At 52.2% G+C, this 12904-nt stretch overlaps 5 protein-coding genes across 5 annotated transcripts; 3 read left to right on the top strand and 2 right to left on the bottom strand.

Moving 5' to 3' along the window:
• Positions 1–626: 626 nt before the first annotated feature.
• Positions 627–1945, top strand: PV08_01150 (uncharacterized protein; the record flags this gene model as incomplete). The annotated part of the gene is made up of 2 exons (XM_016375515.1): positions 627–694; positions 784–1945. 2 exons carry the CDS (start codon positions 627–629, stop codon positions 1943–1945), a joined length of 1230 nt encoding a protein of 409 aa, XP_016240791.1.
• Positions 1946–2298: 353 nt separating this feature from the next.
• On the top strand, positions 2299–3282 carry PV08_01149 (uncharacterized protein; the record flags this gene model as incomplete). The annotated part of the gene is made up of 1 exon (XM_016375514.1): positions 2299–3282. One exon carries the CDS (start codon positions 2299–2301, stop codon positions 3280–3282), a length of 984 nt encoding a protein of 327 aa, XP_016240790.1.
• A 3830-nt stretch (positions 3283–7112) lies between these two features.
• Positions 7113–7613, bottom strand: PV08_01148 (uncharacterized protein; the record flags this gene model as incomplete). The annotated part of the gene is made up of 2 exons (XM_016375513.1): positions 7113–7309; positions 7358–7613. 2 exons carry the CDS (start codon positions 7611–7613, stop codon positions 7113–7115), a joined length of 453 nt encoding a protein of 150 aa, XP_016240789.1.
• An 860-nt stretch (positions 7614–8473) lies between these two features.
• PV08_01147 (uncharacterized protein) lies at positions 8474–10312 on the top strand (the record flags this gene model as incomplete). The annotated part of the gene is made up of 1 exon (XM_016375512.1): positions 8474–10312. One exon carries the CDS (start codon positions 8474–8476, stop codon positions 10310–10312), a length of 1839 nt encoding a protein of 612 aa, XP_016240788.1.
• Positions 10313–10902: 590 nt separating this feature from the next.
• PV08_01146 (uncharacterized protein) lies at positions 10903–12166 on the bottom strand (the record flags this gene model as incomplete). Its single annotated transcript, XM_016375511.1, has 4 exons — positions 10903–11734; positions 11848–11940; positions 12001–12041; positions 12104–12166. 4 exons carry the CDS (start codon positions 12164–12166, stop codon positions 10903–10905), a joined length of 1029 nt encoding a protein of 342 aa, XP_016240787.1.
• Positions 12167–12904: the final 738 nt, after the last annotated feature.

The following is a 12904-nucleotide window of genomic DNA, read 5'->3' as shown; positions in this document are numbered from 1 at the left end:
CTGGGACATTCCAGGGCTCGATGGGTTCCGGATTACGAGACTCCATCCCGTTGATCGTCACTGTGTGTGTGCAAACCGTGGGCCTCGCCTTCTCCTGGCTCCCAATTAACTCTACCTAATGATAGCGTAAACCCAGTCTTTGCCGTCTCGTCTCCAGGAGGCGTGCGCCTCTCTGCTTGTAACGGTAAAGTACGTGATTCTTTAGACGAGAAGCGAGAAAGGCCCTTATCGTCTCCCATCTCTTCTCTTGCGCACTCTTCTTCATGATTCGGTGAATTCTTCCCATGGGTGAGACTCCGTGAAATGTGAACATATTTCCCTTTCAATCTTCACACCGGGCATCACTCGTCAGCTTCTTTCATACCTGAAACTACGTCGGCGACAGGTCCTGTCTTCAATAGTGTCACCATACGCACGATAATCTCGCGACTCGTCTCTCACCGCCTACTACCTCAGTGACTTACTTACCCGAGCGACCAAGATAGTCATGACACACGGCGCGAACCCGTTGCGAGAAAACACCCTCCACCACCGACATCTACCATCATTGACTCGGCGGCGTACAATCAATCCTCATTAAACCATACTCTCACAGCAGCGACAGCGTCGACAGGATCGAGATTACCATGACCGCTTTCCGAGTCGAGTCATGGATATGGTACACAGTCACTCTCTGCACCGTCATTGCGCGGATGTAAGTATCTCTCGATCTAACCATTGTCCACTTGATATGATTTATGATCGCTGATCTTGGTTCGCTGACTTGTCGTCTCGTTACTTCAGCGTCGCGAGACTGTTACATTTCAAGTCCGTTCTTCGTCTGCAAGTCGAGGATTTCCTGATGGTGTTTTTGACCTGTCTCTACACCATACTCATCGTGTTCCTCAATATCGACCTGACGGTATCGACCAACCTCATCGATCCCGCCCATCCAGTTGAACTGACGCCTCACGAGATCGACCAGAGGACATGGGGCTCGAAGACGGTCCTTCTGGTCGAGCAATGCATGTGCGCCGTCCAGTGGGGAACCAAGATCTGTCTGTTACTTTTGTACTGGAGAATCACGCAGAACTTGAAGCAAGCTCTGGTCGTCAAATGCGCCGCTGTGTACGTTGGCTTGACTTACGTCGTCATGGAAATCTTCTACTTTGCCGTCTGGTGTCGACCGTTTCATGATTACTGGAAAACCCCGACCAACAACACCCAGTGCACGACAGCTCTGCACCATCTCATCATGAACTTGACGTTCAATTTGACCAGCGACGTCCTGATCCTCTCGATTCCACTGCCTCTGTTGATAAAGTCACATCTCGAATTCAAACGTAAATTCCTGTTGGTCTTTCCGTTTAGCTTGGGCATTTTCACCATGGTCTGCGCCATCTTGAGCAAGATCGCCAGCTTCAACCACCCCTACAGCTCAGAATGGGTCTACTGGTACTGTCGAGAAGCGAGCACGGCCATGATTGTTAGCAACATGCCTTACAGCTGGGCATTGATACGAAGAATGTTTCATCTGAGGTCATTTTTGGGAGACTCTACCGCAAATCGTATTCAAGAGGGAGCTCCATCAAGATATGACGGACAAAGCATTGGAGGAATTCCTTTGTCAGGTCAGTTTCGCTCACGAAAGTCGAATGCTGGGGAAGTGGTCCCGAGAAAGATCTCCTGGACACCATCACTCTTTCACAAGAAACGTGCTATGAGCAGTAGCCGAGATGCGCCTCCAACCAGAGCCTCAGAGAGTGATGCGTCGGCGAGAGACAAAGAGATGGATCCTGAAAAGTCGGCCCCTTCCAGCAGTGATGGCATCGTTCAACCAACCGCAGGAATGACTCCTGGTCCTGGAACTGATTGGGCGTTGGATCGGTTGTATCCTCTGGACGATGATGAGATCGACGGTGAAATTGCCAAGCTGGATGTGACGCAACGACGGTACGATGGTTGAGAAGAGTATAAGGGTGCTCTCAGAGGACAGAACCAATTCCCAGCGACAACATGCCAGCTCAGAAAGCGACGGGGTTCATTGTTTGCTCCGGAGTGCTGGGACATACTCAGGTCACGTGGCAACAATCCTTCCGAAAGCGGCCTAGTGACTCACAGAAAATGACTCGAGGGCTTTTGGATTGTTCAGCACCGGCTTTGTCAACTTTTTCGACGAGTCCATTGTACAGCCCACAGACGGTCGTTCTCTTTCTAGATACAAAAAGGCCCAACTCCTTGTCACTCTTTTTATTCCGGAGGTAAGCAGCTCTCACAGTAGTTCCCGACTTTCAGTGGTGGGCGCCTTCTTTTGCAGCCATGACTGACTCCGACGCGGTAGCAGCGCATTCACACCAGTACAACGTCTCCTTCTCCCACGACAACACATTTGTACAGTACCACGACATCGATAACAATATTACGTGGGCCGAACCAGTTGACGATCACGATCACGATCACGATCAATTTGTCCCCGATTCTGCTCCCCTGCTCATCGCACTCCCTCAACCTCCGCGCAAACATGTCAAGCGACGATCGGTCGGCACTCCGATAACCTCCATAACTACTACAACCCCTCCTCTTTCGAGCGTTCTGAGGGCAGACATCACCCCGATCATCCCGGCTCCCCTGCGCATTCGCCGTCCGAAACATCTTTCCTCCACAATGCCCCCATCCCCAGCTCGACAGGTTAGACTGCTGATCGCTTCGATCGGTAACCCTCCCCCATACCACACCACACGACACTCCGCTGGACACCTCGTCCTCAAGAGCTTATCCACACACCTGTCCTTACCACCCTTATCACGGAGCAAAGTTTTGGGGTCGGGCAGCGTCAGTCTAGGTTCTGATCGGGACATACCAGAATACACACTTTGGCAGAGCGCAAGCCTGATGAACGTCTCGGGAACGGGGACACTCAGAGCATGGAAACAGTTCACCAGTCTAAGCGCAGACGGCGGCTCCTCCCAAGACACCCCGACTGCCCTAGTGATATTGCACGACGAACTTGAATCGTCAATTGGAACCATCAAGCTTCGGCGCGGCGAGACGAGTGCCAAGGGTCACAACGGGATCAAATCAATACAAGCCTCTTTCAAGTCCGCGGGTTTATTGCCGTCCATGGGCGACCGATTCATCAAGCTCGGCATAGGGATCGGACGGCCTCAGTCCCGTGAGAAAGACGATGTGAGTGCTTGGGTCTTGGGCCAGTTGACCAGCGTTGAAAAAGCCAAGGTCGAAGCTGCGGCTGAAAGTGTGACTGCTGTTTTGAAAAGTGAGGTTTCGAGGCTAGAAAGGCTGTGATTGTGACTTACTGGTAATTATCCTGGACTGTCGCCACCAGCTCTTCGATCACCTCGATAATACCATCACAATACAATTTCCTACGCGGGACGAGCTGGGAGGTTGCAGATGCCCCAAAACGCTTCGGGAAGAGGAGAGGATACATGCATGCATACATGCATGCTTTCTCATTCTCTCGATCGGTTTATTTCATTCCTCCCATCCTTGTTATTTGCATTTCTTTTTCCTTTCCACCTGTTCCATTTTCCATGGTACGGAGGGAGGTTAGGTGTGTGATTCGGGCCAAAAAGCGGAAAAATAGATTATGATACCCCGTATAGCGAGCGAGCGAGCGAGCGATATTCGATTTTTGTTCTTGTTCGTGTTTTATACAGAACGAACTCAGGCGGCAATTTCACTTGACTGACTGTCTACTGTCTTTTGTTATGGTCTCGCTCAACGTCTCTTTTTTTTTGGTTTTCCCTTGGGTCAACCTTCGAGAACTCCTACTAGTTAGTACCCCGTCTCTCGCACAGAGTACAAAGCACAGAGTGAAAGTTACCATGTACGAGGATCGGAGCGCAGAGTAGTGTACCTGGGTAGGTAAGGCAGGCAGGTACCTCACCCTACCTCACCTTCGCCTTGGGCTTTTCTTTTTACAGTGAAAGATGCCCATCAAACATACCATACGTACCCACGGGTAAGATTCTTCAGAAGCAACATGGGTGTTGGGGGGGGCGTGTTTCCGAGAGACGGTGATGGATAGATAGATGTACGGACGGAGTATACGCCCCGCCTCTCTACTCAATACGGTCTTCTTCTACCGGGGATTACTGTAAAAAAGGTCTCTGTGAGAGAGAGAGAGAGAGAGAATGCGAGAGAGGCTCATCCTACGTCCCACCGACCCACCGACCCGTGCTCTCTCTCGACCGATGAGTGTCCCATACAGACAGAACAGGTGACCCTGACCTGGGCTCAGGGGAAAAAAAATATCCGTACATGACGTGTGCACGGTGCGTCGGGACATGTAGACACGCAGTCATCCTCGGTGTGAATATGCAGTCATCCTTTTGGCGAGAAAGTCGACGGGCGGCAGCCCGCACGCCACACATTACATTGTCCTTCTCATCTTACACCGTCACGAGATCAGATCCGGGCCCCATCTCACGCCATCACAAGATCAGATCCGAGTTCTCATCTCACGCCGTCGCAAAATCAGATCCAGGGCAGTTTTTTTGAATTCTTGCGGACTTTTGTTTTTTGTTTCTGGTCCGGTGGTGAAGGGGGGGCGGGAAGTATGATCAACCACAGACAACCAGGTTGGTCGCATCAATTGTCATTGATCGAGCGACGGACAGAATGTCAAATCAAGTCAGGTCAAGCCAAGCCGGCCGGTCTTGAGAATGAGAGTAGTGGTCGTAGTAGTACCGATGTAGTGAACGATGAACTTTTGATGTGGTGAACAGGCATTAGCCAAAGTTGAGAGTCTGGAGATGGTTGTTTTTGTTTGCCCTGCTTCTTGAGCCCGCCTGATACTGTCTGAGGGAAAGCACAGGAACAGACGAGGAGGCGGAGACGAAGGAGGAAGAAGAAGAGCTCCGTCAGATGTTCTCGGGTTTGGTCCGAGACGCACGCATATAGAGAACCAGGTTGTGTTTTGTTGAAAGAAAATGCCCGTGGGTGGTTTGATGAGGTTGCAAGAATCCGCCCTTGAGTCTTCCATTCCATTCCCTTCCCGTCCCGTCCCGTATGGCCTCACTCCGCACGACAACAGAGGCCGACGCAGGCATCACTGTCGTGAAGAGGGTGCTCGAGGATAAGCGTGCCACAAGTCACCGAAAGACAGCAACAGGGAATGAATCAGACTTGGACTGCCCTGAGAGCCTAGTCATGAGGGCCGTGTGTCTGATGCGTGACTTTTTTGGGTTTCATTTTTTACTTTGGCGATGGCTTTTGGGGGCCCATAGGCTTGAGGATTCCAGTGACGTCGTAATGTCCGCGTCCCGTGTCGACAGGTAATTCCATGATGGTTGGTTTCTGTGTCGAAGTTCCGTCGTCTTTAAAAAAGCAAGGCTGATGAAAACCCGGCAGTGAGCAAGTCGGTTTGTTGGCTGGATCTTTGTGCTAAACTTGTTACGAGAAAGAGGGCAGGAAGAGATAAAACAACGGACGTGGTAAACACAATCAACCGTAGAGAGGACAGGAAAATATATACCTACATGGATGTCATCAACAATACAATACCCTGCGCGTCAGGCAGAGTGAGGCGTGCCGGACAAGTTGCGCGTACCCGTCGAATCATACGAAAACACACATCATACCGTCTCACACATAGTCGACCCGAAACAGATATCGGGTACGGAGATCAGCTTTGTGTTTCCTCGTTTGTGTCAGCCGTCAAAAATGGCGGTGACTCTGGTGGCGTCGCGATACCCATTGTGCTCGGAAGCAGTCCAGAGCATATGCCAGACGAGATGCTAGTGTTTTTTTTCTTTTTCGCTGCAATGTACGCTGCACGGTCGGGATGCAAAGTCTCCCTAGTGCGTAAAGGCCATCTTCACTCACAGACTGAACCAGAACATCGGTGTCGCACTGGGGTCGGGCTTGATGGTGCGACCACCGGCTAGGCATGCAGGTAGGAGTAACCCGTGCATCCGGCTCACCCTGACCCCGGCTTCGTACCTGAAAAAGCCTCGACAGTGGGGAGGGCGACAAGGGGAGAGAGTATCGGTGTAGCTGGTCTCCAGAAGGGACTTGTCCGAGTTTGTTGTAGAGAGAATCATCATTCTTTGAGGTCGAGAAGAGCGGTGAAGGGCTTAGCGGGTTCGCCTGGCTGACGGCGCTAAGTAATTCCGCCCCGTTACCGCGCCGTCTTCCTCTTCCACGCGCAGCCTGCATACAAGCACAATCAAAATCCTGCACGGCCATGCACCAACATGCGACAGGGGTCTTGTGGTCTGTCAGCGAGAAGTACGCCCTACATTGTTATAATCATCGCCACCACTTGTTCCACGAGCGATCCTGTTGTACAATTGTACAATTGTCTGAGGTGTTGTGGGGGGTGGGTCGCACGACAGGGAGCAGATTCAAAGATATGAGCATAATCTCGGATCTCCTTCTGTGGTCTCACGAGAAAGTTGTTCTCTCGGCGCCGAAAACCGGTGATCACAGGCGCGCCAGCCAACACCGGGAATCCGGATGGAAGCCAAGTCGACAGCAAGCCACGTCAAGCGGAGAGGCGCTATCCAATGCATCCTCCATGTCAGGTACAACGACGACTCCATACCGAACTAACTACTCTAATAACCTTCAAGGTACAGCTCATCACCGAGCCCACCCCTGTTACGAGCTCCTGGAGCCGTCGTTGGTGGCATGTCTGCTCTTCGTGACATGTGCCCCAACATTTCTCGACTGTATGATACCCCGTCCTTCGGCTAGGAACAATGAGCCGTGACATTTCCTGATATTCCAACGATTACCGTTATGTATCATCCCTGCGTAGGACAACGCTACTCTTTGTCTTGGGGCAGCCAATGGCTTCAACGTTTCCGAGATCACAGGTCGACGCCTCACTGGACTTCGGATCCCTGAATTCGAGCCTGCTTGACCTACTGGCTATGTCTCCGACTTCCTCATGCCCTTTGACCCACTCCATCAGGCTCTCGTGCATCATGAGACTCTGTAGGCTGCCACCAATTTGGGACGGAGCGTGATGGATAACACGCAGAGGTTGTGTTTGCAGGAGCGGAAGTCGACCTCCTTTTGCGAAATCTATTGAGGCCAATGAGTCCTGGCAATTTGTGTTCCTTGAGTCTTCGCGATACTGACCAATCACGGCCATGGTGGAGATATCAGAGTCCTCCACAATGGATGAAGTCCATAGGGAGGATCCCAGACTGATCTAGTCTCCCGTGATTGTACTGGTAGCTAATGGAAGAATTGCACTTGCGAGTGGTGATGATTGCAAAATGGGCCTGGAGGGTGCAGTTGGAACACAAATCAATGGGTACGTCCGTGAAGGTTGTTGCTTTACGCAAGTCAAGCAGACCTAGCACATGTCAGCGTGTGTCTCTGGTCCGCACACAGCCAGACTTACAACCAACAAACTTCCCTGCACATCCAGTTCCTGTCAGAACACCCGTCTTGTCAAGTACAGTATAGTATAGCTTCAGTGTTGAAGAGTTGATGGGTGGACTGATCTGGATTCGTTGGGACAGATGGTCGGCTCTGGGCTCTTGGTCAGTATCACCTTCGAATCGTTTGAGGCAGAGGGTAATGATTTGCCCGACGCGTTTGTAGACTGAGCGATAATTCCACAACGATTCAGATATCTGCTTGGAAATGCCAGACATGTCAATATGTTCTCGTGGTGGTGTATGGCTTTTTAGAGACCTTCATGCCAAATATTCGGATCATTGTTTCGGGAGGGCTTGGAAAATAGTTCAGATATAGAGCGAGATTGCTGATATCGATGAAGTCGGTGAGCCCCCTAAAGATACCTTCGATGATATCCTCGGGGAGTGCCCGGGGCGTGGAACGGTCATCTCTGGAGACTATTTTTGTCCAGGTAATGGCATTCTAAGAGCTCTGGTTTAGCCGTCGACGACGAATCCTCGCACTGTGCCTCACAGAACGCAATCGAATCTTGTGCACACTGGCGGAAGCGTCCAACTTGAGAGTCGGTAGAACCAGGATGGTTTTCTGCAATGGTCCAACAAATCCGATGCGCCCATCCTAATTCCAAACTGTTGTCAGCGGCCTGGTTGTGACCGAGTATGGGAGTCTCAACCGTTTAGTAGAGTGGGATGTTTCTGTTCCTGGTAGTCAGCCATCCACTCATTATGGGCCTCTTTATATGCAACACGGTCAATGTATGCTCCGCAAATGCAACATATCTCTACAAATCCCATATTGGGAATGCACTTTGGAGAGCGTCAGCGAGACAGCCGGCAAGACAGCCAGCTCCGTGGACGATCGATAACAATGGCGTGCGACACGAGTTCAACAACGGACATATGCCCGCAAGGCAATCTGGGGAAGCGTCAAATTATTTTGTCTGACACAGTTGATGTTGGGCTTTAACTGTGATGCAAAGCTGTCTGACACCATGCTTTCTCCATGCGCATATGTTCTCCAACTCGAATCCACTACATTTTATTCAACGTACACGAGCACGGGGAGCATTTCTGCTGCATACAGACTGCGTAAATAGATGACACGTCTTCCACCTGCTCTCATTCGACGGGCTGCTCACGAGAACCCACTACTGCCTCTCCTGCTCCGGGTGTGTCGAGATCTTCCCTCAGCCCGAAACGAGCTTCGATGGCTCGAAGAATATGCTCAAGAGACGGTGACCGTACAGAGAAGGAGGCTTCATAATGTGAAAGGCTTGTCTGGCGGCAAGCTGGAAGCACAAAATGTCCCAGGTCGGCATGGAGCGAAGATCTTACGAAACAGCCTCACAGGGCGTAGTCAGGGCGAAGTGCCCTCGAACAGATGCAGTGTGACGGAACGGAACTTCAGTACCAGCCATGGTCCTCTAGCTACACAACCGACTTTGGGCTCTAGAGGACCAAAGCAGCCTACGTTGCGAAAATACGAGGTATCGCACAAAAGCAACAACAAAGGGAATTCTTCTGCAGAAAAGAAATTAAGTAAAGGCGCTCAGAGACGAGCCGCCCGCAGAAACCTGTCAAAACCTAACCATCCCAGTGTTGACGCCCCTCCCGTCCGTAAGGGCACCATCTCACAACCTATGAGGAAGGGCATCGATCATCCGATCCGGAAGTTCTTGACGAAAGCTGTTTACGACAGATCGCGCGGAAAGCCATTGCAGCATATCCTCGGAAACCAACCCTTTGGCAGTCTCGAAATCTTGACTCCCAACACGGTGCTAATCCCACGACCTGAAACAGAAGCATTCACGGAATACATCGCAAATCTTGTCTTATCTGCTGTTCACGAAACAAACCAAAAGGCCGGTCACCATGAGCCAGAAAAACGTCGCAAACTGAGGATTTTAGACCTCTGCACAGGAAGTGGCTGCATAGCGCTTCTCCTCCACTCAATCCTCAAACCACCAAATCCCTCCACAGCCACACCCGGCGGCCACTCCTGGCCATCCACCATCGATCTAGAGATCCTCGGCGTCGATTACCACAGCACTGCGCTCGAAGTCGCAAACCGGAACCTTCACTACAACATCTCCAAGGGCCTTCTACACTCAGACGCAGCGACCGACATCTCTTTCATGCGCCAGGATGTGATCAGGGTGGCACTGGACACCAAGGGCCGACGTGATCCACGGGTTCGAAGAATCTTCAACCTCAAAACCGAAATAGGGTCCGTCAATGCCGATCCTCCTCACGATGACGGTGGCAATGTCGATGCCAACACCGATGCACCCTGGGACATTGTCATAAGTAATCCACCCTACATCTCAGAAAGGGACTATGCACCAGGCGGGACCACCGAACCCAGCGTCCGCAAATTCGAACCCAAGACCGCTCTGGTGCCCGAGAACAGCCCATCCGTACATTCGGGCGATCTATTCTACTGGCCTCTCACGCGGATCTTCGACGCCGTCGGCGCCAGGCTTCTCGTTATGGAACTCGGCGGTGCACCGCAGGCGGCTCGAGTGAACAGAATCCTCACGAGGAATTTCGGCTTCCAAGCCCGGCGTAAACTGCACACGCTGTTCCTGGAATGCTGGAAGGACGATGGCACTCTAACGCCTCTTTCCATGATAGAGTCTAGCAACGGCAAGACCACCGACACGGCCTCCGCAAAGTCGAAGGACGCGCCCGACCGAGCTCTCTTTCTATGGTCCGGTCCCCTTGCTGCATGGCGACGAGACCAGGTCGGAGACGCTGGTGGTGGGGTTTCGCCTCAATTTCATCATCTAAGACCAATTATGTCCGTTCCGATGGAAGACCACCAGAGGAGGCAAATCCCTCCGTTTGACTTGGTCAAGGCGCGGAAGCCGGTCAAGTCTCAGAATGGGGTTGAAGACGACAACCTCTCGTCCGCCACAGTGAAACAGAAGCAGTAGAGGCCAGGAAGAGGTAACCAAATCTTGACCATAGACGAGGAAACGAATTCTGAAAGTGACCACCACGCGTCGCTTTTTTGTATGTATAGCACACTGAGACTTGGGCATAATTCCGACAGGTATGTTCGTATGTAATACTATATATCATGATTCATCGTCTCGGCCGTTACTCATCGTGCCGATTGTTACGGCAAGGCATTTCATCGACTTACTTGACACTATTGCAGACGGTCGCTGTTGGACAATAACAAGGCGCAAATATCCCAATAACCTGTACATTCCGACCCAATATCGTTACGGCCACGAAGTCATAAGCATGTCGCTGGCTAAAAGTGAGATGTTCTCCGAAATGCTGCTGTCTGAAATGTCGTGATACTATGCTGTGTGTGCGTTGGAGAGTTTTGAAAGTTAACGCCAGTGCCCATGCTACCAAAACTTCGCCGGGCGCCTCCCATATGACTGTCGCTCATCGTGTATGGAAAAGAAGAACCACCCACGAGAAACAAGAACGAGAACAAGACCCAAAGAATCTTGTTATAACAGCTATAGCTTGCAGCAGCAGAGAGCTACAAGCGCCTTCACCATCATCATCAAGACTGGCACGGCGGGTTCCCGGATGGTTTCTGCCCGTAGACCACATTCATTCTGTGGATGGCGTGGACTTTAGGGTTTCTTATTTCTTTCCTGACATTTGCGCAAAGCACCATGACCTCCTCGGCGGTCCAGCCCAGGACGCTGGTAAGGAGGCGCAAGGTCCAGTTCTCGAGGCCCGTCTCGACATGGGCGCGCGTCCAGGCGCCCAGGGATTTTAGTTCGGGGTTTCGGGGCCACGGCCCAATCGGCCATTTGAACCGGTGTTCGACCACGGACTGGAAGCCCGCGTCGAGCATGTGTGAGCGCATACCGTCGAGCACCTGGAGTTCGCGGTCCAGGACCTTGTGACATTCCGGTCCGACACGGTTCCAGGCCTCGATGCCGCCGTTGGGCGGGATCGTGTCATCGTCGCTGCTGAACTGGGCAGAGTATTCGGCTTGTTCGAGCCAGCCGCCCGGCTTGAGCGCCGTCATGCACTGTGCGTACAGTGCTGGCCAGTCGATAATGGTGCCGTGTAGCCCTCGGATGTGGATGAGGTCGAATGAGTTTGGCGGGTACGTCCATTCGGCCTCCATGTCGTCGATCTCAAAGCGCACGTTCGGCGGTACCCACGACGGCTGGATGGGCGATAGGTCGGTGCCGGTAATGATGGCGGATGGGTACGCGTCGGCAACATCGATTGCCCAGAGACCGGTGCCAGTGCCAAGGTCGAGAATCTGAGAAGGATTGGGGTCAATGGGCGCGAGGAAGAGTTTGCTGTTGAACGTCTTGGTGTACAGGTGGTGGCCTATGTCGAGGTGTTCATTGGCAGCTTCATCATTTGAACCCCTGGCAGGCAAGTGTCAGTGGTGTTGCTCCATCGTCCTCGAAGCCTCGTCCTTTGGTCTGAGGAGGCAAGGAATGAAGAAAGGTGCGAAGAAAGGAATGGCAAAAAGCCCTACCAGTATTTGCCGTCCTTGTAGGCGTGGTATGTGCGGCCGTTCTCAACGCGATAATCATGTATCCACGACGAAATTGACGTCGTTTCGGTTATGCTTGAATATTTTAGTATTGAGATTTTGCACCAAACTTGCAGGGACGAGAACTGGACTTACGCATCTTCGCCGTACGTGGAGTCCTGACCGTCGTCGATTTGCTGATGTACGGTGTGTTAGAGGTGGTGTGGCTCTTTGGAGCGTAGGGCTCAGCTCAACTCACTGGATCAGGAGAGATATGGCTTGTATGTTCACCTTCGCCGACCGCTTCGATCTCCGGGCACATTGCAGCGTGAGGCCGTTTGTGGTAGGAAAGAAAGCCTTGCACGCCTCGGCTGAGAGCAAAAGCGGAGAAGATGAGTAGAAGTAGGCGACCCCGTCAAACCCCACCCCCTCGCGGATTGTGAGATGCGTCGTAGGCCGAGGAGAGCGATGGACTGTCTTTTGGCCAACAATCAATACCTAATCAATGACAGGACGGAGTGGTGATCTTGATGAAGGAGATTGAGAATGTCGAGTATGAGGCCCAAGCGAATCCGCAGAAAGAAAAATCTTTGTGAGGAGCGACGGGAAGAGGCGCGGAAGGTTCCAAGGTCGAATCCACTATGGTACGGCAGTTATGTACCTACAGTACTTCTAGCCCGCTTGTAGGTGCCTCAACGGTGCCTACGAGGAACCTAAAAGGCCGGTTATTTGGTGGATGACGGGCGATCCCAGGGGCCGTGGCAGGTGGCGGGAGGCGCCCCAGGGGGACCCAACTCGCCTCTCAAGTGGCCGCCGAGCCCCAAGTGCCCTTATTTACCCTGAGAACGGAGTCTAACGGCCCGCCATCACTCGGCTTCCCGTCTGAGAGGTTACCGCCCACTTAACTTGTACCGTTCACCAGTTAAGTCCTGTCAAGACAAGTCAGGGAGGCATATCGAGCGGATCTATGAGCTCATCGTTTCTCTGACAAGATTGGCGGTCGTGGCCACGCAAATGCATCCAGAGTTGGCTGTCATTTCCAGAACCTGGCCACGCCGTC

The sequence above is a fragment of the Exophiala spinifera genome, assembly GCF_000836115.1.
Source record: "Exophiala spinifera strain CBS 89968 unplaced genomic scaffold supercont1.1, whole genome shotgun sequence".
Taxonomy (NCBI): domain Eukaryota; kingdom Fungi; phylum Ascomycota; class Eurotiomycetes; order Chaetothyriales; family Herpotrichiellaceae; genus Exophiala; species Exophiala spinifera.
Note: the sequence above shows the minus strand (reverse complement) of the source record. Positions and strands in the feature narration are given on the sequence as shown.